Below are 26,825 nucleotides of genomic sequence, written 5' to 3' on the forward strand. Positions count from 1 at the left end.
TGGATACACTTCTGTTCTCTTGCGCTGTGAGTCACTCTGGATAAAAGCATATGCTAGATGAATGTAATGTAATGTAAATACATGCAAAGGAGAACACCACATATGAAAACTGCCCAGACAAATTACTGCAAAGTTCACCTTTTCAACCAGTAACAACTTAAAGGAGGTGCTGCCAAATCAAAGCACGATATAAACTAAACCCAGGGCATTGCTACTTGGCCAGGCTGAAAGACTCTAAATTTGGCCAAGACACCCAGGAACCCACTAAGCATTCTATACATCTTTCTTGCATTTCAGTGTAATGCAGAGATGCAGAAAATGGTGGGTCTGACATCCTGTGCATGGCAGTGTCTATCAGCAGTGCATGTGGGGGCGCAGAGGAAATGGCAAACACAAGAATGCTGCAGGATCTGAGTGAAGTCGATGTCCTGCATCACAGCTGCGCAGTCGCGCAGTCACCGGGGAGCTGCGCAGACGGACCAGCCGATTGACAGACGGAGTCACGGAGACAGGACAGCTCAGCCACTGAAAACCTGCGTGCGCTCTTTTGAACGTCATATGGAGGGCACCTCAACCAGTCTTGAGCGGCTAAGCAATGGAGTCTAACAGCGGCGATGTACTACGTTCACTACACCGCTGAGGGAGCACAGATCTCCTCGCCATGGAACATTCACCCGGTTACAAGCAATGTGGCCCTGATAGCTTTTTAACTGTTTTCCAAAGACAGCATTGTGGGATTCGTGATTGCAACTCTGACCTCTTTCAAATGTTTACTCAACCAGTATAACAATATCCCAACAAAAGACTCTTTGATGAAATGCACATGGGGTGGTTCAGTGAGAAAACAAAAATTGTGTTCGGTTGCACATACCAGGGCGTTATAACTCAGCCTCAGAAGGGCCATTGCCTTTGGCCAGAACTCAATGTAATCAGAATGCACTTCTGAGTAACGGCTTCAAGGAAGTGTTGCATCAACTGGCAGTTGCACTGAAATCAATCCACAAATGTTGTGTTGAGGCTCAAAACCCACAAGGCACTTGTGTAACTCTGTCATACAAAGCTGGGTTCATTTTCAAATAGTTTTGGCTTTTTCCAGGAAACTTTCTATCTATCTACCTATCTATCTATCTATTGTGAAAGCTGAGTGCCTTCTGTGTGATCATTTTGTACTCTTTGTTTCTACCTGCATGTATAAAACTTATACATAAAGATGTTATTCTTCACAAAGCCCTCTGTGTACTCTCCTGAAATGTTAAGGATGTTGTATCTTTCCTGAGCGGAGCAGATTATCTTGACTGGTTTCTGTCCTGTGTGGGTCTAAGGAAGCACACAGGCCGTGCCCGGTCAGCAATAGATATGGTTTCACCTGGCTCAAGTTTAAAAGAATGTATTTCAGGGAGTTTTTAATTAACTGCTAACCACAGAATATTTCAAAACACATAACTTTTGTGCCTGGATACTTCCTAGAAGTGACGTATGCATCTATTTGAGAGTTGCACGCCTTATCACCACAGAAAAATTGTGATGTATGCTACTGAAAGTTGGAATTGCTCTGACTTCTCTATGCGAGTTGTTGCATGACTTTTCCCCTGAGAGCTTTCAGAATAAACACGGAATTGTCCCACTGCACTCTGACTCTGTTTCATCATTGAAGTTTCTTCCTAGAAGGTGAGATTCCACGACACTATCTACCTATCTATCTATCTATCTGTCTGTCTGTCTGTCTGTCTGTCTCCTAAGTGTATCATTTGTTTTAGGGAACAGCTCTAAGTGCCCTTTAACCCTTTATTTATTTCACAAGGTGACTGTAGACAATAGTCATATCATATGTATGAGAAGAACAAAGCTAGTTCCAAGCTCCATTAAAAGCTGTTTTGGAATCCAGAGTAATTACACTGTACGTGATACTCTTTTCTTCCTGAAAAGTAACCTCAGTTAAGTTAAAAACATTAAATCCAAAATACAAGGAGGATGTTTAATATATGTCAAAATATGTTGTACCATTGCTGCTGATTGTATTCCATACCATTACCTATATGTAACAGCATGTAAAACCAGGATATATAGTAAAATTACATGTTCTATAAATGTATTTTAGAAGACAGACATAAACATGTATGTGTATTTGCACATACATATGTGGCCTATATTAAGGCCAGCAGTTCCCACATTCATTTTCACATGGGCTCACAGAGACGATACAGGGAAAAATCATTGTGTTCTCTCTCATAAGGAGATGGCTTAGCAGTTAAGGGTGGGTATGTGTTGGGGGGGGGGGGGGGGGGGTTAGTGTGCTGGCCACCTGACCACTGGCACTGTCCAGGCTAGAGTTCAGGGGCACACAGAGTTAACGGGGTAGTCGTGGGGATGGGAGAGAACCAGTGGCGGCTGTGGCTGTGCATTTCGGCGAGGCGAGGCGAGGCAGGTGGTGGGGTGGGGAAGAGCATCGCCCTGCCTAGTGGTGCCCCCGGTGCTATCTTGCTGCTCCGCCGTTGCCATGGTGATGGTGCCCTCTCCCTCACTCTCTCTCTCTCTCTCTCCCGGGTACCGCGTGTCGGCGGGAGAAGTTTCTCTGGCTCCGCATCATCTCTGTTCCTGGGGATCTGTGAACCAACCCCCCCCCCAACACCCCCCCCCCCCCCCCCACACACACACCCCCCCACCACCACCCCTCCTCCTGCTCTCACTACTCCACTTCCTTCTCTTTCCCTGTTTCCTCCTTTCTCTTTTTTCCTTTTTTTCCTCCCTTCACGATAATTAGCTGTGCGCAGCGTCGTCCCCCGCGCCGCTCAGAGGCTGACCGACAAAACCGAGAGACGCGCCAGCGCCGCTCCGACGTCACATCACCAGGTGGACGCTAATCACCGCTGTAACGTGCCACGCAGGTAATTGTTGCTGTTTGGTGGGTTGCCGTCCCTGCGTGAGGGTGTGTGTGTGTGTGTCTGAGGTGTTTTTATTGTGTCTCTGTTGGACGAGCCTGTTTCTGCCGCTGACTTTTCCGCTGGCTGGACAGTAAGGGAGGCTGGGAGAGAGGGGCTTCTGCGATCGTGTGTGTGTGTGCGTGTGTGTGTGTGTGTGTGTGTGTGTGTGTGTGTGTGTGTGTGTGTGTGTGTGTGTGTGTGTGTGTTTGTGCATATACAAAGGGGTAAGAGAGGAGATCCCAATAAAGCCCTTTACAGAGCTGGACTGATGGTCAGTGTGTTATGAGATCAGGGGGTGATTACCATGGTGTGTGTGTGTGTGTGTACGCGCATGTGCATGCACAGGTGCAGAGCTTGTAGTTAGACAGCACTGTTGAGCTGCTGTTGGTGTGGGAGAGAGAGAAAGAGAAAGAGAGGGAGAGGGAGACAACAGGAGAGAGAGAGGGACCTTCTTTGTTTTCACTGTGAGCATACGTATGTGTGTGTGTGTGTGTGTATGTGTCAATAGGAGAGTGAGAGAGGAGCTCATTGTGCAGTCAGTGGTAAGGTGCATTTCCTGGGGCTCAGCACGGCTCAGCAGAGCCCCCTCTACCTCTGACAACAAAGAGCCAGAACCACAGAACCGCATAACCACAGTAACTCAACCCTCCCCTCCAAAACACTGCTCTTGTTTAATATCAGCCTTCCTCTCTCCCTCGCTTTTTTTCTTGTGTAATATGAAGGAATGCAGGAACTTTTAGGGCACAATGTGAAATGTCACGGGCTGAGGAGTACAATATTTTGGGTTAACAAGGACAGAGAGCCATTTCAGATGAGGAAGAGGAGGGTCAGGGAATGTAAGGGTTCCCCCAACGGCAGGGTCTTCAGTCACTAAAAATGTGTCGGTTGAGATGCATGGCCTTTTGACCTCTTTTTCTTCCCTGTCTGGCCGATATGGAGCTGGTCACCAGCCGAGAGTATCAATATATTTTATGATATTTTGAGTTTTTATACTCTTGTTTGTCTTTGCATAGCCTTCAAAAGATCCATGTTAAAAAAGCCACAGGGTAGTCAGAGCACAAGAAAAAACAAAGTTCAGGTGTGTACAGTGCAACAGTAGACGGCTCGGTGTCCACGGCTGGGGGGAGATCAGCAGGGAGACCACAAAGGAGGTCTGACAGGAAGCGTGCGGGGTTCAGTGAAGTGTGAGATTCTGTGGTTCGCGAAGCACACGCTTGATGGAGGAGAGAGGGAGAGCAGGGGAAGAGAGAGAAACAGAGAGAGAGAGAGAGAGAGAGAGAGAGAGAGAAAGAAAGGGACAGAACGTGAACAGGGGAGAGGGTGAACCAAATTAGGAGCCCAGAGATCAATTGGGAGCTGATACAGGGCCGACTAGCTGGAACACGGGGGGGTCATTGAGGGACGTGGATCGAGATTGCATTCCGGCTAAAGTCAAAACCCATGGAGAGTCGAGAGTTCCAGCTATGGAGTCAACGGAGGGTTAAAAACTGAAGTCTGGTGCATGGGGTCGGGGGGGCTACATTTATAACCTTCGAGTTTAGTGTACTCTGTGCACTAAACATCCACACTCCCAAGTGTGGCCCTCAACCCCAGCGGGTTACCTAATTTTTAAAATCCTTACACATGCATGAAGGCGAAGTAGCCAACATTGCTGTTATGCCTTCCTATTCAGCGCAACAGATCTGCAGGAAAAAAGGCAGAGTGAGTGAGTGGCAGAGAGAGAGAGAGATGGAGGGTGGGCGAAATGACTGAAATGAGAGAGGCAGGGGAGGGGAGGGGAAGGGAGAGAGGGGGAGAGGGGGGGAGACGGCGGGGGGGGGGGGGGGGCAGTCATGCAGGCAGTGTAGTGTCTCACTCCTGGAAGGGTTATCTGTGCGACAGACTCCAGCAAGCGGGTAGGCAGGGAGCAGCATTAAGCAGCTCCTGGACCTGCACTGTGTGTGTGTGTGTGTGTGTACGCGTGTGTGTGTGTGTGTGTGTATGTGTGTGCGGGGGGCAGCTCTGAACAGTAATGAGTCCCAAGGAAAGACCTTCCACCACTGGCCTCCCTCCAGACTGTTCATCTCCCACAGCAGCGGCAGGCAAAAATAGCCAGTACATCTTTAAAAAAAAAAAAAAGAGAGAGCGAGAGAGAGGAGAAAAAAAACCTACATCACATGGTTGTTATTCTCTGAAATCTGTCTCACAGGTCACTTTGACAGCCCTCTCTCTCTCTGTCTCTCTCTGTTTCTCTCTCTCCCTCTCCCTCTCTTTTGCACACACACACTCTCTCACACACACGCACGCATGCACTCCCTCTCTCTCACTCTCACATACTCTCCTCCCACCAGTATTGCAATTTGCATACTAATGAGAGCGAAGGCGCAGCCAGCTCGCACAGGAATATAATTCCTCCTTCCTGCTTCTCGGAGAGCTCCTGTTCCTTCGTTTTTTTTTTTATTCTTTTTTTCCCTTGTGTTGTGTGTGTGTGTCTGATTTTCGGTCCCTTCCTCTCTCTGTCTCTCTCTCTCTCTCTCTCTCTCTCTGTCCCCCGACTCCCCCCCCCTCCCCTCCAGTGCCCCCCCCCCTTCCTCCTGTTCCTCTGAAGCGGTCCATGCTAACGGCGCGTTGGGGGAACACCACCATTCCGCTCAGAGAGAGAGACAAACATGCGAGAAGATGTCTGTAGGAGGTTGTGCATGCCCCGGTGAGTTTCCACAGCATTTTTCTCCTCTTTGAGCCTGTGTGTGTGTGTGTGTGTGTGGGTTTGCGCTGGGCTGCGTTTGCAGGGTGCTGCGGAGACGTTTAGGCCTGAGGGAGCTTCTCTGCCATTACCCACAGGGGAGGATTTAAAGACACATAACACTGCGTGGATGTGTATATGTTATATACAGATAGAGACATGTATCTGTGTTTATGTGTTTCTGTGGGTGTCATGCTTCACAGAGGAACTATGTGTGACATATATATGTTTAGTTTTGGGGGCTGTTATTGTGAACAGTACAAATCTAAAGTGGGACAAACAAGAAGTAAAAATTAGTTAAAGAAATAAGGGCTGTTGCTTAGTTTTGGCAGTTTGAGAGCGATGTCATCTGGAGAAGAAGAAAGTTGCACGGTTGTCGTGGTTGCTGATGTTTTGGGTTTAATGGGAAACAGATTAAGTGGGGGGATTGAGAGAGTGTGTGTTTGGAGGTTGAGCTCCTCCAACGTGGAGACCCAGGTAGAGAGCAGATTTGGGGGTGGGGGGGGGCAGGTAGAGGGGGTGCCTCTTAAGCTGTGCTCTTGATGAGAACTTGTGTGCGTGTGTGTGTGCGCGTGGTGCTGGCTTTGATTATCTGTCACCCGGTGACATCATTATGCTGTGACTCTGTGGCAGAGGGCTCTGTGCTTGTTCTCTTTGTTTTTCCTGTTTGTGTGTTTTTTTCTGTTTTGATTGGACAACATGCTGACCCCTTTGCTTCATTTTTGGTTGTTAAAAAGAGAAGATCTTAGAAGGGATAAAATGAGTCTATATTTGTGTGCATATGTTGTTTGGCTAATTTGTTTCAGTAATGTGGTCTCATCAGAGGAACTGATGACAGAATTACTGACAGCTGAAGAGGGGTTCCCCTCAGTGCATTTAGATTAGAAACTGTGAGGTCATCCAGCTCACCACTGTGCTGAGTCAACTAAAACTTCTAGAGTCCCGGTAGAGGAATCGACAGGTGTGCTGAAGTGGGTGTTTCTCTCCCCTTTGGGTCTGATTTGGGTGTCTGTGAAGAAGGACTCGCCTCTTTTCCAAACTGAGGTCTGATCTGCCAGTGTGAGGTGAACTCTGACCTCACTCCTGTGGACAGTCAGAAGTTTCCAAGGGCCTGTGCCATGTGGTGTTGCTCTTCTGCACAGGGGATCTGAACTGGGGATCGTGGGAGAATTCCAGAGAAGGGGTTTGTGGGTAGGGAGTGTCGGGCAACAGGGAGGGGTCCAAGATGGTGGAAAGGGTGAACTGGGAGACGCAGAGCAGACTACATTGTTGTTCCAATGGATCAGTACCAGGAAACTTCATCCCTGTGCCGCTGTGAATTGAGCCCTGGTCCCTAACACCATGGAGACAATATTGACCAATCACACAATCACATGGCCTGAGTTCTGAGGGCCAGGAAATGAACCTCCTATCCCAACCTGACCTGTCCTGATGGATCTGTAGCGAGGAACTGAGGCAAGCTGGCAAGTACAGTGGAGTGTCCTGTCCCTGGCTTTACAGGGGAGATCAGCTTTCACAAGAAGACAAGGATCTGGGCTTGCTACCCAACACCCCCCAAACTACCCTGACAAAACAAGAAGTTTATGTAGATGGCTCCTGTTACCATGGGGACACACCTGCATGGCAGGCGCATGGGGTAGAGGGGTGGGGACAAACAGAGACCCCCGTGTGGATACAGCTGGTCGTGAAACGGTCAGGAATGATCAGGAACATCACTTGGTGGTGACCCCTCGGACCATAAAGGGGAAGGGGAGGGGGACGATTTCGGGGTCACGGAGCTGAGATGTCACCATCCCCTCTCTCCCGTATCAAATCTTGCATTGGCGGCTGGCCATCCAGGCCCCCCAGGTGGTGCAGGCCCTATTTTGGCCGTGTCCTACATCAGCGTCTGCAGTCGTTGCCCCCCCCCCTCCACGCCAGCCGCTGACCGAGGCCAGCGGGGCCCAGCTGCTTTATGGGGGTCACTCTAAGTGTCAGTCATTCTATCAGCACCACACAAACTCACCACTTCTCTCCCTCAAACACGGGAACCAGGGGCGTGTGGATTTGTTTAATATTTCGGTCACACAAGGAGCGGAGTACTTTTACTGCCCTGTAAACGGGGGTGGGCAAGGGGGGTGGGGGAAGTTATGAGGGTCAGGGCAGAGAGTGGGCCATGGCCGGGGGCAACTCTGAGGGCACCAGGGGAACCCCTTTACCTTTTTCGGCTCCCTGTTCCCCTACATGCCCGTCTACCTGTGAGGAGCCTGAAAGGTCTCAGCCGCCCCTGTTTTTCAGGGCGGCGCAATTTTACACAGGCACGGAGGAGCGCCTCGTTCAGTGGAATTCACTGAACAGAGAAAAAGAGGACCCTTCGGTCAATTACACAGCTCCCTTTTATTTTGCAGCTCATGCTTTACCTCTGCATTCAAAAGGTGTTAACGAAGAAAGGCTGGAGCAAGCCTTGGACCTGAAGGAAAGAAGAAAAAAAAGAAAGAAGATGCAAGTTTAGACTGGTTCTCGAGCCTTGCCTTCTTCCCCATCGAGACAATGCAAACAGTTTTTGCAGAGAGGGCTCGGCGGGCTGATTTTGATCTCGGAGCGAGGGAGACCCAGCCCTGAAAGCCTTTTTGGCGGCTCGTGCAATAAACAGGCCAACATTTTGGGGGGGGGGGGGGGGGGGGGGGGGGATAACATTAGTTTGAAAAATCAAGCCGATCGCCTTCACTACAGTGCATATTTTATGAGCGTGCTCATGGAAATTTCCAGAGACATGTGTCTTGCTTGATTGTTCTAGCTTTTTTTTCCTCCCCCTTTTTTGCGGGGCATGGAAAGAGAGGAGGGAGAAACAGAGAGAGAAAGAGAGAGAGAGAGAGAGAAAGAGAGGGAGGGAGGGAGGGAGGGGAGAGGCTATGATTTAGCTTCTTTCCATTCTGAACAGTCAGGGTTTTTTTGTTGTTGTTTTTTTCATGCAAGTTCCTGTGTGTGTGTTCATTAGCTGACTCTCCTGTCCTCTTTTCTTTTTTCTAATAAGATCTGGAGGAACTGAATCAGTGTCTGCCTCTGTCTTGGGCCTCCAGTCTCCATGGGCTTATTAAACCCTCTTTTCGTCGCATAGTTCGATTCATTCGCGGCGTCTGAGGTGCCTGTTTTCGTAGGGGTGTTCGTTCCCCTCTGCTCACTGCTCCTTGGTGCGGGGCGCTAACACAAATCGGAGCGCAGGCCCCCGTTTGAAGTCTGGTTTGTTTACATTCCTGCGTGCTGTTGGACAGAGAGATCCACCCCCCCCCCTTTCCTATGTGGGCTGCGATGTGTGTGCGTGCGCGCGTGTGTGCGTGCGTGCGTGTGCGCATGTTCAGAGGGCTCTGCTCGACATGTGCCCCTGCATGTGCCGATGACATCATGCTGGGCTGATAAACGCTTGTGTGTTTTGCAGGGGGGGTGGTGGAGGCAGAGGGGGGGCCGACATGTGTTTTGTGTTACCTTGTTGAGCGCGAGTGCGTGCGCCTGTGTCACACTATTTCACAGGACCTTAAACGCGATCTGCCGAGGCACAGCTCTGCCTGTGAAAATGTCAGAATTCAGGGGAGAGGAGGGAAAGGAGTCCTTTTTGATGAGACAAACCTGCAAAAATAGCCTGTCTGTGCTGCAATCCTCCCCCCCGCCACCCCCCACCTCCCTCCTCCTGTACTGTCTCCCCCCTGAACCTACCCACCCCCCTAGCCCCCCCCCCCCCCCCCCCCCCCCCTCACCCCAACCCCTACACACACACACGCACGCACATACACCACCCCCCAACCCCCCCCCCCTTCTCTGTCTCTCGCTCGCTCGCTCACTCACACACGTTTTCTGTCAGGGAGGGAGCTGCGCTGTGCTGTGCTACCTCATGCAGAAAGCCCCATGGTGCCCTTGATTAGAGGAAAATGACTTAAAAGCAGCAAACCAAAATGGCAACCAAACAAAGCCAGGCTCCTTTGATGTGGTGTTTCAGGCTGGAGCCGGGAGGCGAAAGGGCAGCACTGGGGGGGGGGGGGGGGGGGGGGGTTCAGGGGTGTGGGGGCATGCACGCCGGAACAGAGCCTGGGGACCCAGCTCTCCGTTTCCCCTGCCCGAATGCCACTGCCTGCCACAGAACCTCTCACACGCTGACTTCACTGCAGCGGAGAGCTCTGACAAAATGGCTTCCAGTGAGGAGAGCAGCATTGGGGGCTTGGCGTCTGGCCCCTGGCCAGGTGTGATCAGCGCGGGAGGAGAGATGTGCCCCCCCCCACACCGCCACCACCACTTCCTCTCAGGGAGGCAGGCTGCGCTGTGTCTGATGCTCTACTACAACCACCCCCCCCCCCCCCCCCCCCCGGTTCCTTTCAGTATGCCAGACCCACCTCCAGCAGCTCAGAGCCACAGAGAAGGAGAGAGAGACAGAGAGAAAGAGTAAGAGAGAGTGAGAGAGAAAGAGAGACAGAGCGAAAGAGAAACAGACAGACAGACAGAGAAACTGAGAGAGTGGAGTGGAGAGGATAGTCTCATTATAGAGACAATGTTTTTTGGAGGAGGAAGAATGACACACTGCCTTGCATTGACAGGGCCCCTCCCCCTATTGACAAAGGCATGTGGTGTGTTAGAGGAAGGTACCTGTGACTGCAAGGAGCTTGACTCTGTGGAGAATGGGTCAGGGGACAGAAGGGAGACACACAGGAGACAGTCTTGGCACAGAAAAGGCTGGCCTTTCCAAAACCAGGGATGCTTCTCTTCTTTGTATGGGTCTGCTCAGGTGAATCAGACCGAGAGGGAAAAAAGACACTGAATATAACAAGAATGAGAGAGTTAAGCACAGCCACAGCGGCAAGTGTAGGTAGTTTTAAGTGCATTGGACATACAGGGAATACCATGTCAGCTAACAAGTGAGAGCTACAGGTGAGTTTAACACATGAGAGAATTCCACATAAGCTGCATGACCTCTGACCCCTGCAGAGAAGTGAACTGTCATGAGCCTTTCCGGGGTGTCACAGAGAGCCCCAGGATGAGAGGGAGATCTAATCAAGGCATACCATGTACACCCGCACCGAGCACAGAGGTACCTGTGGTGTGCTGTCTTCATGGTGTCTCCCACTCACTGCAAAACCACAGCGCTAACTTTAGACAACACCTCACCTCCACACCACACCACATCACATCACACCCCCAACCGCTGCTGTGAGAGGCAGAGGCTCTGGAGGATGTGTGAAAAGCATACACGCGCACACACACACACACACACACACACAAACACCTCATACATACAAACACACACACACACACACACACACACAACTTCAAATGTATAGACACACACGCACACAACTTCATATATACAAGCACACAAGCACCTTCACATACAACTTCATATATTCACACACGCACACTCTAATACACACACATACCCTTACACATACACACGCACATACAGACATCCTTACACTTACATGGATACATCCTCATACACAAACACACATCCACTTGCAAAAACAGACAGAAAAGCACACACACCACATCACATATCTCTATATACATAGAGACTCTCACACACACTTCCGCAAACCAATAGAATAACACACCACATATCCCCATACACATATACACACACAGACACACACACCGCAGCTTCCTTCCTGCTGTGACAGCAGTCTCTCTTGGCCACAATGATGTCATTGCATCTCTGGCTGGGGCTTCCTCGCTGCCACCCCCCCCCCCCCCCAACAAACACGACCTATTGGATGTGACAGTTGCACCGTCATACATCACAATGACAGCTCGTTTGCCATGGCTTTGAGCACATTTCCTACAGGATTTCCAGCGGGTCTGTTCCGCGGGACGGGTTTATTTAGAAAGCAACACGCTGCACCGGTCTCCCGCTGCGGCTTATCGTTGGATGAGAAGACTAACCGGAGCGGAGTCACAAGGTCCAGGAATTCACCCCACTGAAAGCTGGGGGGGGGGGGGGGGGGTAATTTATTTAGAAAAAAAGAATTACAGACAAAAGGAACAAGCCTGAACACACAGCCAAACTGGCTCAACTCCGCTTGCTCTTCAGCCACACACCTGTATTTAATATACCACAATTGGCAGGTGACGCTGATTAGCTAATTGCTGGATTACACAGACAAAGATGGTTATAATTAAATGATTAACTTGTTCAGATGATGTTGATTGGCATGAGCTCAAATATTGAAAAGGTGGGTGCTGGACAAGGTAGTATGTGAACTTGGCTTCCTTTAGCTTCTAAGCTGTCGAGTCAGGTGAGCAGGTTAGTTAGTTAACTTGTGGTAGTGCTTGAGTGGTGTTGTGCTCGCACTCACTGGTCTGGGAGCGCTGTTAAGCTGGTCTGACACCGTTTCTCATTTAAGTTGGATGGACATTCTTCTGTTCTCTTGTCTTGCAAGTTGCTCTGGATAAGAGCATCTGCTAAATTAATGTAATGTAATACAGTGTAATGTAGAGAATGGTGGGACAATGTAATGTAACAAGGATCCTGTTAAAAATGTTTAACAAATAAGACAATTAACATTTTTTTGGGGGGAAAGGTGAAGACTATCCTTCACACTCTTGGATGTATACAGGGATGGTGGGCTCCCTGTGGCACCTGCCTTTCCACTTGTGCCTTGCAGTGTGCTGGAGCCATGTACAGCGAGCCTTCAGGACTGAATAAAGCAGCCTGTGGCTTTGAGATCTGCTTGAGTCACTGAGGTCAGGAGGTAGGAAGCCGGACTTCAACGGAAAGCGTCAGCCAGAGCGCGAGGAAATGAGTCAGAGAGGCTTTATCAGAGGCTCGTGAATCCAGAGGCTGCTCTTGAGGGGGTCGCACCCCCCCGCACAAAGGCCTGCCACCCCACAGCGTGGCAGCAGCGCTCAGCTTTGACACCTTGCGGTCACCGCTGCGCTGCTTGCGTCTTATGTGGCCATCCGTACCTCTGGGCATTTACTGAGGCAGTTCAGGTTTACTGCCTCGTTCAGGATAATTACCTGGTATGCAGTCGTATAATAACAGCATACCACCTGGGGGGCTTGAAACTGCAACCTTCTGGTTTCGTTGCATGCAGGAAGAGAGTCAGGGACTGTTTTGTGTTGTTGTTTGGTGGGTTAGGATGGTGTGGCTCGCTTTGTTATTCTGGCAATTTATAAAATACTATATCCATAGTATTCCTTCCCTACTCCCAGTGCATACCCCCCCTAGCCACACACACACACCCCCTCCTCCTGGGCCAGATACCAGCATCTTCAACTCAGTGTAGAGAGCAGTGTGTTCACAGTGTGTATTTAGCTGTGAGACACCGGGCTCCACTCCTCCCCTCCCCTCCAATCCAGGCCAGCTCACGGGCAAACTGGCAAACCCCCACCGGTACCCGCGCGGCATTTAGCTGTTTCAGCAAACTGGTGCCACCAAGAGGGTGGTGTAAGGTTGTGGGTATGCACTTGGCTTTGAGAGATGTTGAACAGCACGAAAAGGGTCACAATCAAACTTAGTGCAGAACTGAGAGGTATAAAGTGAACTTAGGTTTACTGTCAACGGCAGGCTATTCTCGATTATAACGTTACACAAGTTCGTAATAGTAATAAAAAAGGACAGAGAGGATGGAGCTACAGTCATCTGCCATCGTGTCACTCCAACTCTTCTCTCTCTTTCCCATCACCCCCTTGACATCCTCGCCAAAAGACCGCCAAATCAGATACATTAAAAATGTACCAATATACAATACGCCGCGTCAAAATAAAAGTTCCTCAATAAAAGTATCACGCTAGCGCTGCTCCTCTGTCATGGTTCACGGCGGCCAGAGAACGAAGTGGTATGCCGAAGCTTCACCGGTCCAAACCACTTTGGACTGGCAGTCAAAACCAGAGGGGTGCCCCTGATGTCAGAATGTAAGAGAAAAGAAGAGGAGGAGGAGCGCTGCGGTGTAGGTTTTGGTCTGCTTCCAGGCTTGTCGAAAGACTACTCATGAAAAAAAAAGAAAAAAGAGAGAACCGACACAAAGGGAAACAGCGCCCTAATCAGCTCCCTTCAAAGACGCTGCTGCGCGGAGCTGTTTAGTCTAACGTGCCCCTCCTCGCTCCCTCTTTCGCTGGGGGCAGGCGTTACATGTTCCTGTGATCCGTGCAGAAAAGAAACGATGTTCAGAAGCAATGCAAATTATAATGAACAAAAGCCCCCCATGGAGGGCGGAAAAGACGCGCTGACAGCGAGTCGAGTGGTGCTTGACTTTAACGCCACTGTCTGGTTGAATACCAGCATTACATCAATTGCATATGCTTGTTTGTACCACACACGCTCGTATTATGAGGTATAATGTGTTTGTAAATATGGTGAATTAAGCAGATTGTTGTAATGATGGAATGGAAAATATTTCAATGTGTTTGGATCTATTCATTGACGCAATGCTCGATTATCTTTCACCGCTGTTGCCCGCTGTTTCGATGCGTCCTTCCTGGATTCGAAAACAAGTGCGCTGAATGAAAACAACTGCCGTTCTTCAGAGTACCGCTAGATGGCAGGTTTCCCGTGGCAATTGGAACTGCGTTATTACGAACCGTTCCACAACAACATGCGTGCTCGTTTGGAAGGAAAGTGGCAATTTGAGACGAGGGGTGAAATAATCTTTGAGGCTTTCCTGATTCCTTGAACCCTCACCTGTTGTCCCCACTGTACTATCCGAGTGAGAATACATTATCCATACGGCTATGTAGGTCAATAATTACTCTCGAGCACAAGAAATAATAAAGCACATTAACGTCATATGCGGTTACCTTGAAAGTAGTATAGCTGTGCACTACAACTTTGGTCTCTTTAACTGTGGTTTACCACTGTTGCATGCTATTTTTTTTTTCTTTCAATCGAGCCGTGTTTCGCGGCATCACAGTGGTCCGCTTGGAAGACAAATGCATACAGGTACTGTCGGTTTAAAAGACACATACGCTGCACGTCCGAATAGGGCTTCTCAGCCTGGGCTCGTTGTATTCTGGCTTTGTGTTGACAGCACTGGAGTGCGCGTCCCCGTCGTTTCTGTTTATCTTGTGGCAGAACAGAACACACGACATGGTGCCCAACCTTCGACAATCATGCACCTGATCTTGTGCACAGCGGTTGTCGCTGCTGGGTTATCGCTCCTGGCCAGCCCTGTGCAGCCGCGAGGCCCAGGAGGAGTGAGACTGCGTGGTTGTGTATGTGTGTTTATGTATCATATGGATGCGCTACATTTTAAGCCGTGTGAGAGGATAATCGACCCTTGGGGTGTGGATTTACACCAGCGCAGAATTCTCCGATAACAACGTTAGCCTAATGTTTACGGCTTACAGTGCGAAGTGGCGCGCGTGCGATTCCGCGGGGCCAGTAATACGCCTGCACAGTTCTGTAATCGCGGTTAGAGCGTCGTGCAGCACACGCAAGACAGCTCCAGCACGACAGTGACAATATGTAGGGGGCATGGCCGTTTCTCTCACACTGCGGTGTCTGTAACAACTGGTCTTGAATTTTGGGGGTAAGAAAAGTCAGCCTATGCTGTTAAAAATGACAATTGCACCCTGGTTCTTTTGTGAACCTTGAAAGCATTATTTGGATGAATTGTTTGTGAAAAGGCAGGTCCTCAGGGCAGCTTGCAATCCTTATGACTGTACACCCTACATCAGCATTTACATTTTTAGTTTCTTATCAGATGCTCTCATCTGACTTACATAGGTTATAGTTTTATCCATGTTTTTACATGTTGTCCATTTGTACAGCTGGATATGTACTGAGGCAGTTGTGGGTTAAGTACCACACCCACAAGTGCAACAGCAGTGTTCTCGCAGGGAGTTAAACCAGCAAGCAGTCAGTTATGAGCCCTGCTCCTTACCACTTCACCACACTGCTGTCCACCTCTCCCAGCCTCGCCCCACGCATCCCCCACTTTTAAATGCGCTAAATATTTTCAAAATCCAAAGGGGGTAGGGGTGTGGGAAGTAACATCTGTAAATACCGAATTGATATCAAATCTCTCAGCATGTTACAACAGCACACAGCATCAGCTTCTGCTGCACAATGTTCAGTTCCACATGGTGTAGTTTGTTGTGTTGTGCTATTCCTCTGGGGCAGCAGTGTACCGTATTGGCAAGGAGCAGTGCTCGTTGCTGAAAGGTTGCTGGTTCAGTTCTGCGCTGGGGCACTGCAGCTGTATCCTTGAACAAGGTACCTAAAAGGAATGTACTATACTATCCAGCTGTATAAGTGGATAATGTAAAAACTGTAACCTATGCAAGTTGCTCTGGGTAAGAGCTCCTCTCCCACCTTTGGAGCAGTGTCCCAATCAGGGATTGGATACCAAGACCCTCAGCTCCAGGCTCTAATGTTCCAGCAACTGTGTGGTGTAGTACAGATTCAAACACCCAAGTCCTGGGAAGAATTATTTTTGTCATTCATGATCCCTGTGCAATTGATGGCTGTCACTGCCACACATGTTTTGTAGAGATAAAGGTGTGTAGTACTATAAGGACTCCCTGTTTATAAATGATCTGTGTGTGCGATGTGGGCTTTGTGTTGATGTAGGATTGCATATCTGAGAAGTTTGTTGTTAATGAACAGAGTTAGAAACTGGCACTTCAAGAGTGTACACTCTGACTCTGCAGTTAGTATTTTTTAATCATCTGGCCTTTTCTGCTCAGTGGTACTTGCCTGAGAACACACACTGCAAGTGCTGTTACGGTATGCACAAATCTGTACTTAACCCTGTAGATGGGAGATGTTTACATGATGACAGCAGACAAACAACCCTGTTGTCTTCTTGTGCCACGTTAGAAGCTTACTGGGGTTGCACTTGGAAGTGGTGCCGATTAGCCAGTAGGGGCCAGCAGCACAGCGATAGGGACACTGCTCTGTAAGAGTTTTGTCTGTCAATCCTCTCCTCTGAGGCTCTGTTGTGAGGATCTGCTCATCTCAGCTCTGGCCCCCTGCTGGTGAAATGATGTACATACCCCAGTCAGGACAGCAGAGTCATCACATTCTAATTGCCGTCTGAATGCTTACCTCATCAGAATGCACCTGGGTCTCACCTGAGTCCTGACCCTCTTCTGCTGCTATGTCAGCACTATTAGCCTTTGTGCTGTTTGGAAGGTGTGTTATTGCTTTTGAACTTAGAGGATTTTGCACTTGGGAATTTTGCACAATACAAGTAGCAATTTGAAAACTTGCACTTACAGAGGACATGTAACTTCTTTCTACAAAAAAAAGCTTCCAATCATATTTGCCCTGACATCTGTTGTTTCCTTTGTTTGCCTTGTTAACCATAGCACTGTCAGCCACCATTCTGTCAACTTGATTTGATGTTGTAGCTAATATATCAGTTATAGCATGAAAAAGTCTATGCAAGATGCAGCTGTGAGCACACTTGTCATTCATTCTAGGTAATGGCTCTGTGTTGTCTAGTTCGATGGATATAATGGCTGAATATATTGTTCTGTCTTCAGTGGACTTTCTTAATTGATATTGATTCAAAGCTGTATTTTTTCATGCTCTATAAGGCTGTCTTCCAAATGAAGTTAGATAAATGGAGGGGAGTGATTTGGATGAGATGTCATGCCGTGGTTCTGAATCCCTGTAGTCACTAAAGATACTGTGGCACTCACTGAAAGAGAAAGGGTATTAACCCTCAGTGTCCTGGCCATATTCCCAACCTGGCTCTAACAATCTGGCCACCTAATCATCCCCTGGGATTGCACCATGCGCAGCAGTGTTTGTTCCAGCTGAGCTCTCCATTAATTAGGCTTGATTGAGCTGTTAGCTGAAGTCCGATCTGGATTTGACATCAGTTAATGAGTACCTGCTGTCAGTGCCCAGGCCCGGGATGCACAGGTTAGGGAAATCCCTCGGCTACCTAGCCCTTATGTTCACAGCTCATAAGTGTAAAATTAATCTGTGAGAGCTGTGCTTGTCGCATCAGTCTTCCACACGAGAATTGAGCAGCTCTGTGATTTTGCTTAATTTTTCCAAATTTGTACTCTGAGTTTTTTTTGGCATGACTCTGTGGCATGTTAATAAGGCATGTTAAGACTTTTTGCCTGGTGCATGCTCCCCTCGCTGTGGATGTGGGGGTGTGTCCTTTCCTGTCATTACATGAAGTATGAGGTATCACTTGTGCTGTTCATGTGAGGGACAGCAAGACTGACTGCTGTTTTTTTTTTCCACAGAAAGAGGGTCACACAGCAGGGACAGAGACAGAGACACAGACAGAGAGAGGCACAGAAACACAGCTAGAGAGAGTGGGACAGATACAGAGAGAGAGAGAGGATAGACACTAAGAGAAAGAGAGGATCAGAGATACAGAAAGAGGCAGAGAAAGAGAGAGAAAAAAATGGGGGGGGCAGACACATACAATGAAAGAGGAACAGAGACACAGACAGAGACAGAGAGACAGATACAGACAGACAGAGAGAGGGACACAGAGCTAGAGAGAGACAGAGACGCAGGTAGAGAGAGAGAGGGACAAAGAGACCAGAAGAGAGACAGACACACAGATGGAAAGAGAGAGGAACTCAGACATAAATGGAGAGATGGACAGAGGCACAGTGAGAGGGGCAGAGAGAGGTAGAGGGACAGAGACGCAGAGGGGCAGAGAGAAAGAGAGAGGGAGAGAGAAGGGAGAGCTGTTAATAGGCTGCTCACAGTTGCCACTCCGTCAGGACCGTCGTTGCCTTGGCAACCTGATGTTGCTCTGAGAGATGCTGTGAAGGAAGGGGGCCGTGTTCTGCATGGTCCTGGGTTTTGGCGCCCCGCTCTCCACGTCTCTCTTAAACTTTAAAACACACCTCTTCTCAGTGCATGTTAGACAACACCATATTATCCCACTGCTCAGACGGCTCAATTCTGGATCTGAAGGTTGTTGGTGTGGTTTTTACCCTTGTTATTCTGGTAAAATTTCCAGCCACATAACTGGATTTCTGGATGTGAAAATTATCATAAAGAATGTATGTTGCCATGCATAAGGCTGTCTGCTGAATGCATGCGTAATGCTTCGACAACTTGGTGTAGTGCAACTTGATCTGGTAGATGCTATGAAGACACAGAGGCAAATGCTCACAGCTTATGCTATCCGTCCAGAAGAACATGGCAGGGAATGTGGACAGAGTTACTCTGTCCTGCTGTGTCTCAGGCTGTAAAGCTCCTGAAACCTCACCACAAAATGCAGTGTTGAGCCACTGCAAAATGTCGTTACCATTGGTAACAATTGGTTACGTTTTGTCATGGCAACAGTCCAAGTCAATCACATTGCAAATGCAGACAGTTTAAGGATAACAAGGAATAATGCTAATTCTGCACCCTCTCTCTCACTGCTGTGCTGTTTGCTTGGCTTCTAGGGCATTCGCAAAAAATGTTCATGAAGAAAGTATATTCTAATTTATGAAAAAACCCAAAACTGTAGTACCCATGCAAACTTCAACAGGCTTATTAGGGTTGCCTGACAAAGGAGACATGTGTATTTTATGCCGCATATGGAGCAGATTGGAACAGAGGTTGGTTAAGTTAAATGAACTTAGCTTGTAATCAATAAGATGCATTTTCACGCCTCAAGTGAGGAACCATGGTTGTGCCCTTATCCTGAATTCCCTTAGTAAATACCCAGCAGTAAAAAAATTATACTGTGTAAAAAGTAACATGGCAATTTATAATAACAAAAAGCAGGCCTGGATGCTGGCAAATAAATAAATAAAAACAAACAAACAAACAAAGTGTTGAGATCCTGGTCCAGTCTGGACGCTTCTTTATTTGCACTGTTGAGAACGGCAGTGGAAATGGCAGAGGTCAGAGGTCAACAAAACCTTTCACTTGAAGGTAGCCTCAGTGCTCTGCTCTAGCCTCAGTGCTCTGCTCACTATCATTAGGAAATCCTGCCTCTCTAGCACCCTAACTAATGGGGCGGGGGAGGGGGGTGTTATCAGAACCCTGACAGACCTGCCTCATGGTTTCCTGTTGAGTCAAAGTGGAGGGTCATAAGAGTGCAATCGTAGCAGTTGCCTGCCCCCTGACACACACACCCTTTACGCTTGCAGTCTGGGTATTGGCGATATCTCCCCCCGTCCCACACAGAAAGCCACACTGAGCCAACTACAGTGGCACAGCGCAGAATCTCCTTGCATGCTTTTGGACGGACCCCCTCTCCGGCCATGGCTGACCAGCTTGAGACTGCAGGTGGGGGACTCCGTCTTTCTCTCTTTACCTCCTCACAGCTGGGTTCAGGGGGAACAGGCTGTTAGCTTTTCTGAGTCATTATAACCTGCCGACGGTCGGCTAGAATCTTTAAATGAAGGCAAAGAGAGGTGAGGAGGGTTCTAACTACCTGGGGATTGACATTACTAATACCACTTCTGGTGCTAGGGTTGTTTGAGTAGAAGGAATATACTTCTGTATGTTTTTTCACACTCAGGACCCACAAGGTAGGGTCTGTAACCCTTTTTCTTTTAAATCTCCTTTCAAGTGTCAAGTAAACATTCTGTTTGTGTGGCACCATGTGATAATCTGCACGGCTGAGGACCGTTAGATCAAGATAACTTGTGTGACTGGAAGGTGACTTTTAAGGAGAAGCTGCGTAATTTAGAGAATGTGTAACTGTAAATAATTCAAGAATCCTTCCTCTACCAAGAGTTGGAGTATGTTGGAATATGGAGGGAAAGTGAAGAGTTTAAAGATGTCATACAGATGGTAGAACAGCACTGTAATACTGTAGCAGCTCAGCTGTAGATGTGATTTGGAGAGTGCAGACCCTGTGGTCGAACAAGTTTTTAAAGTAGTCAGTCAGTGTATTGGTTTTTCAAGGATGGACAGGTTTGTGTGTGTGTGTGTGTGTGAGAGAGAGAGAGAGAGCTCTTTCAGAGACATTCAGACACAAGGTACCTTCAGCATGGCCAAGGTGCTCTACCTTTTTCCAGAAAGGCCCACTTGAGCATCACTTGTCATTTAAAGGTGTCCAGTGCTCTAATCACGCGTCACCTTGCTATGAAGTGTTGAATCTTATAAATTACAATAATACTTGCTGAGGTTTGGACACATGGCTGAAAAACTCTGAATCTGGGGTGGTCTGCAGGGTCCGATCAAGGAGTTACTTATTTTGTAAGTCATTATACATTCCGATTTTCAAGAAGGTGTTGCTTAGTATACCTTTGGTACCAATTAATACAGAGAAAAACTGACATTAGATGCTGAGTGGCTATAAGTTACTACTTGTCTCACAATGAAGAATAATGCAGTGCAATAAGCAGTGAAATCACTTTTGGAGTCCTTGTGACATCAGAATGCAAATACTGTCCATTCCATGGCTGCAATGATGGGAAGGACCATGGATCTCTTCAAATCGGAAACTGGTTAAGAAGACTACAGGCTGCACAGATCAATTATGACACCCCCACTCCCATGTGAAATCCAAACGTATCTTCTAATTGGACCAGGATTTATCATGAATTCCGACACCAAAAAGATGAAAGGATGCCTCAGATCAGGAGCACACAGGCAGGGAGTCTTTCAAGGTGTGACTGTGGCTGTTTGAAGCTGACAGGCAGCTCCCTGGGCAGAGAAAATATGGAGACGATCCTTACTTAGAAATCTGAGGTGCCCCTCGACAGCTTTGATATCAAGCTCTCACAAGGAAGGCATGGAAGACAGACACCTGAGAAGGCTGGAGAGGAACCGCACTGTAATTATGCTAGAAGACAGGCTGTGATCTGCAAGATGACAGGACCGATATGTATAAATTCCATGTCCGATAATTTAAACTTGCAAAAAATAAAACTGCATAGGAATTTTTTTAAAGCCATACTGGCCTACAACTTTCTCTTGCCTGATAGCTGAGGCTGTTCAGAGCTGGCTTTAGTTAGGACTTAGATGGGAGACCTCCTGGGAAAACCAGGTTGCTGCTGGAGGTGGTGTTGGTGGACCAGTAGGGGGCAGTTTTCCCTCTGGATATATTTACTCTCCACCACCTCTTTACCTGTGTGTATAGGTGCATGAACTTAAAATACAGTATATAGGCTTGTATATAGGTAGATGAATGTAAAAAACATAACCCTTATGTATAGAAAACATCAGCAGATAGAAGAAAGCACTTGATAGGGAGTATGATTCATAACCAAAATATTGCCAGTTCAGTTCCCTCTCTGGGGCACTGCTGCTGTACCCTTGGGCAAGGTACTTAACCTAGAATTGCCTCAATAAATATCCAACTGTGTAAATGTAAAAGTTGTAACATATGGAAGTCGCTCTGGATAAGAGCGTCTGTTGAATGCCAATAATGTAATGTAATATGTTGCCTTCGTCCCAAGGTTAAGAAGTACTGTCAATTACTGTATTGCAACTATGCTCCTGATCGTTAGCGTTTAGCATCTGCCCCCATCCAGCTTTTTCGTCAAGTTCCGCTACTCCCCGCGAAAGCAGGGAAAGAAACAAAAATGATTTGAGCATTCTGAAGAAATTTGTCATGTTATAAGGAACAAGTAGCAATCATGAAGTCAATGAAGATCTTTTGTTACAGTGAATACATGCAGATCCCTTTTTGATGGGAAATGGTTACTGATTAGACGCGCAATCGCTTTGTGTCGTCCCGTCTCTTTCTGCATTAGTTAGAGATCTTTTATTAAAAATGAAGAGGTTAACAAAAGACAAACCGACGGAGCATCGCACAATGTCGGGGCTACCGCACAGTTAATGAGCTTTCCTGCTTCATTTAATTAAGAGTTCTTGTGAAGGTTCAATTGGCCTTTTTCCCCACGTTGCATGGCAATCCAAACTCAAACCCAGCAATAATGAAAACATTAAGGCAGTCCTTTCTACTGCAAGGTATACGAATCATGTTTTGGTCTTTCTGTCGACTGCTGTCATGTTAAACTATTAATCATGACATGGACACCTGGTCAAGGACCATACTACGTAATGAAGAACTTCTGTGGTAGCATCAGATCAAAACAAATAAACAAACAAACTGTCAATATTACCAGGATTTCACAATGAGGACTGTGAGGTGAATAAGTGGTGATATTTAGTCTATACAGGCTGTAGTTTTGCTAGTGCTACAAACCTGAATTCTGCATAATACATTTAATACACAAGACTATAAACTGTAGCCTACTCTTGGGTTGATTGATTTACTGGCTAAACAGTTGTGCGTGTGCTGCGCGATGGGCGACTTAGCTTTAAGAAATAAATTCATTATTTTTCTCTGTCTTACCACTGAAACACCGCGCCTGCTGGTCCTGACCCACGCATACAAAGGGATTAACCTGTATGTACAATTCAATATGTGCTTCTTGGCTCCTTCCCAGTTGTGCCATTGACTGTTGCCATGGATACGCAGGAAGGTGGACACAGGATGCTGCCCCCCACTCCACCTCGTGTATTTTCGTTCATTAACTCATGAAAATGCATTTACAATATTTTCGGCACAGTGATTAATTGAAAATTGTTTTCCCTCCCCTGCCACGCGGTTGCCCCTTTGTAGAAACCGCGTCACTCTGTTTATGTAGCTCGCCAGCGAGTAATTAATGTAACAGACGTTAGTCAGGTTCTTATATCTTATTTTTAAAAATGAAATGATTTGGAGGTTTAATGGACTCAGGCCACTCAGCATTTTCAGTTGGAAAATATTCACAATATATTGTGCGTGATAAGATTACTGTTCAGTTTGTGCCCGCAGTGAAGGGGTGCGTTTCATAGAAGGAACAGCTACACTCTCTTGGGAAAACTCATAGGCTACTGGGCCCCAAGGGAGGAGGACGGTGCATGTTTACCGTATTTCTCCACGTACCACCTCCTTTAAACTTACCTTTACAATGTAGAGATATATCCAGCCTACATTACAGATTATTTTTCGAAACAAATTGTTATATATTTTTGGTGGATTTTACCCCCACTTGCAAATGAACTTTTTTTTTCCCACGCAGTGCTCCTCCAAGTGATTTACCAAAAAAAATAAAAAATAAAAAAAACAAACGGCGGTGGCTTCTTATTGAATAGCCTAATGGAACATGATATTCTGTCATGTCGAAGCACATCATATATGAACCCCAGTGTCTGGAAAGAAGTGTATCGATTTTGAATTTGCTTCTAATTTAAAGCAATTAGGATTATTATAATTGTATGATTTCATGGATTTAAGAAAACCATCCGACGGGACATGACATCAAAAATTCTGCCGGTGCTCTGAGTAGTGCTCGTATGAATTGCGTTTGCCTATATTAATACAGTTGACTGAGCTGTTTGCATATGTTATAGAAAATCAATTTTTAGAGCAGTGTACTTTATCCACACATTCGGATGGCCTTTTCACACCGTACAACATCTACAGTGGCTATAAGTGGGTCACGGTTTCAGCTTGTGGGTGAACAGAACAGTTCATGCTATACGGAGGCCGTATCCGTTTTTCTTTTCTCTATATGTGAATTAACTACCTGACCGGGTTGTCGCCATTGCTTACATTTAGAAGGGATATATTTAATATTTGGATAAATAGATATAAACAACATTATGGAAAACTGCATTCCAGTGTTGAAAAACAGTAATGAAGGGCAGACATGTAGACTACTCCATAATACTGATCCTCTTGTGCTGTGGACAGAGATTCCAGGAGTAGCTTGTTTTCTGTGTTGTATGATCCCCGGGGTGGTAACTGGTAGTTTGGCGATAGTGGACGGGAGTAACTTTTGTTTCTTTATTTTCCCTTAAAATGTTTCAGTAAACATGATAAGGTACCCAGCTAATGGATGCAAATATGTTAAATAATATTTTATTTATATACATTGAACAACGTGGTTATTGTTTTTACCACATTTAAATCCAAAATCACCACTGATTCTGTTATTAGGTGTAAGCTATTGCGGTTTCTCCCGTGCTGTAGCAGATATTATGTGGGAGTTGCACGATACGGGACCTGTAAAATACTGTCCGCTGCAGCGGGGGGAGGGTGAGGGTAAGGGGAAGGGGCGGTTTACGGCGATATCCAGCTCCCGGGCCTCCTCATTTCTGCCAGAGGAGCCGTAAAGGGGGTTAGTGCTTGTTTCTACAGTGGGGAGGAAAGAGAGGAGTGGAGTAGGAGGGGGGAGCACGGAGGAGGGCCTGCGGCTTATTGTTCATGCCTGTCCGGGAACAAAGGGCTGATCGGGCTCCTTACCCCTTGTCTGGACCTAGGGTTTTTACTAGCAGACAAGGCCTCATATAGAGAAAAAACCTTACGGACCCCCTTTTCCGCCCTCATATAAATTTTCAATGTGTTATTTCTCTTAGAGAGGGGGGTTTAATAAATCACTAGCTGACTACCACAGCGGCCGGGGTACGGAGATACCACTCGTTTCTAGCTAGCGAGCTAGCTAGCAGGACTTCTTTTGCAGGTAAAGTGGCGAAATCACAAAAATTATCGAACTGCTAAGGTGTCTTTTTCTTAGTTAAGATTTTGTTTATTCACGGTTTGTGTAAAACTGCTGTTTGGTATTTCCGAATCCACTTTTTAATCATTTCCTAGGTGGCTAGCATGCTATTAATGGCTAGCTAGCAGGGGTCTATTTTGAGGCCTACTTAGCTAGCTAGCTAGCTAGCACGCTAACCGTCACCCCCTGGCGTTTCCTTGTTTTCGATGTTTAACTAATTGGATACATTTACATGTGAGAGATTTTACTTTAAATAGCGAAATGTTTTCAGTCGATGCCTTTTGCTATTAACACGGAAAGACGTTGATAGTGAACGATGGGAGCTAGCTGACTAACCGGCTAGCCGTGTTGCAAGCTAACAAAAAGGGTCTTAACTGAATAGTTTGGCTGTTATCAGAAAGTGGGTAGATATTAATTTCATTTCAGAATAACCTTAAGTGTCTTATCTTGATTAATATCTCATAAGAGAGCCATCACCTTGCCTCTCGTTCTTGTTCTTGCCAATGCTAAAGATGCATGTTTTAGTAACTGTGCGGTGTTGATTAGAGAATAGCTTAGCCAGTTAGCTAGATAAATTAATTACAATTTAGTCAAAGCATTTCAGAAAATAATCTGATGTAGCGATAACTGGCTTTAAGGCATCAGAAAGTAGATGGTTAACTAAATTACACTGATTTCTTAGGTAGTTATAGTTAGCTAGGCGGTGGTAGTGGTCACTATTTAGTGTGCTCTCTGTGATTGAATGAGTAACCTATGAGTATGAATGTTCTTGTGCATTGTTTACAGAATGAACTTTATTTCTGTATCATTGACTGCGCTTGGACTCTTCGCAATTAAAGGACAAGAGGTCCCCCTTTAGTTTCCGATTTTTATTTTCGTTAGTATTCTTTTGGCTGCTGTTTTCCGTCAGCATTTGAGTGACTGGGGATCTATATTTAATAGCACGTTATCTTTCACGCGGCACTTTTCATGTTTGAAAGAATATTAAGTGTGCTGTCTAGGCTGGGGGAAAAGTGTTCTGAGATGTGCAAAATATCTGGTTCACTGGGGATCCAGAGTTGTGGAGTGAGTTTGAGACTTATTACTGCATACACCATGATTGTCCTGTTATGTCATTTATCTTAATCATCGGCTGTGCCTTATTTGGTTGCATTTTTAATTCTTATTTGGGGTCTCTCATATGTTTAGGACCTGGACATGGGTACTGTTGCTTGTGCTTCACTTTGGTTTGCAGCATTGTTTGGAATGATTGTGCTCATTCTGGTCTTGGCCGCCGAAGATGTGGTTGCTGTGGTTCTATGAATTATATGTATTAAGCAAATTATGCATGAAAGATCAGTATGATTCTAAACGCGCCTCTGTGAAGAGATGAACTAGGATGATCGTGTTGTTGCCAGTTCCTCTGATGATGTTGACGTTGCCAGTAACTGCCAAAAGGAGGAGTAAGGAAAAAAGATTACGTGCATCTCTTGATTAAACTTGAGGCAGCAGTGTATCACAGTGGTGAGGAGCAGGCCTCGAAACCGAAAGGTTGCTGGTTCAGTTCTCCGGTGGGACACTTGCTGTAGGTTGTTAACCCAGAATTGCCTAAATAAATGTCCAGCTGTATAAATGGATAACATATAAAAAAATGTAACCTGCTCCTGATAAGTGTCTGCTTAATGCTGGTTATGTAATTTAATATAACCTGGGTACAGTCTTGAACAAGCCACTGCAGCATCTGAGCTAATGTTGTCTTTCTGTGATGTAATGTAACTGGGAACATATAAGTGCACACGTGAGGCGATTTTCATCAGCTG

At 46.8% G+C, this 26,825-nt stretch overlaps 1 protein-coding gene across 7 annotated transcripts in view; it reads left to right on the forward strand.

The window, feature by feature from the left end:
• Window positions 1-2,703: 2,703 nt before the first annotated feature.
• Window positions 2,704-26,825, forward strand: part of LOC118777007 (LIM domain-binding protein 1-like) — a 36,470-nt gene continuing 12,348 nt past the window's right edge. For 4 of the 7 annotated variants that reach the window (XM_036527724.1, XM_036527742.1, XM_036527698.1 and 1 more), the window contains exons 1-2: window positions 2,704-2,885; window positions 5,477-5,607. In XM_036527724.1, the coding sequence (XP_036383617.1) occupies window positions 5,580-5,607 (28 nt within the window). In that variant the 5' untranslated portion in view covers window positions 2,704-2,885; window positions 5,477-5,579. Of the gene's footprint in view, window positions 2,886-5,476; window positions 5,608-19,708; window positions 19,811-24,919; window positions 24,991-26,825 lie in introns of those variants that run through there. The other 3 variants (XM_036527708.1, XM_036527733.1, XM_036527751.1) reach the window with 3 other exon arrangements.

This window comes from Megalops cyprinoides, chromosome 1 (genome assembly GCF_013368585.1).
Source record: "Megalops cyprinoides isolate fMegCyp1 chromosome 1, fMegCyp1.pri, whole genome shotgun sequence".
Lineage (NCBI taxonomy): Eukaryota > Metazoa > Chordata > Actinopteri > Elopiformes > Megalopidae > Megalops > Megalops cyprinoides.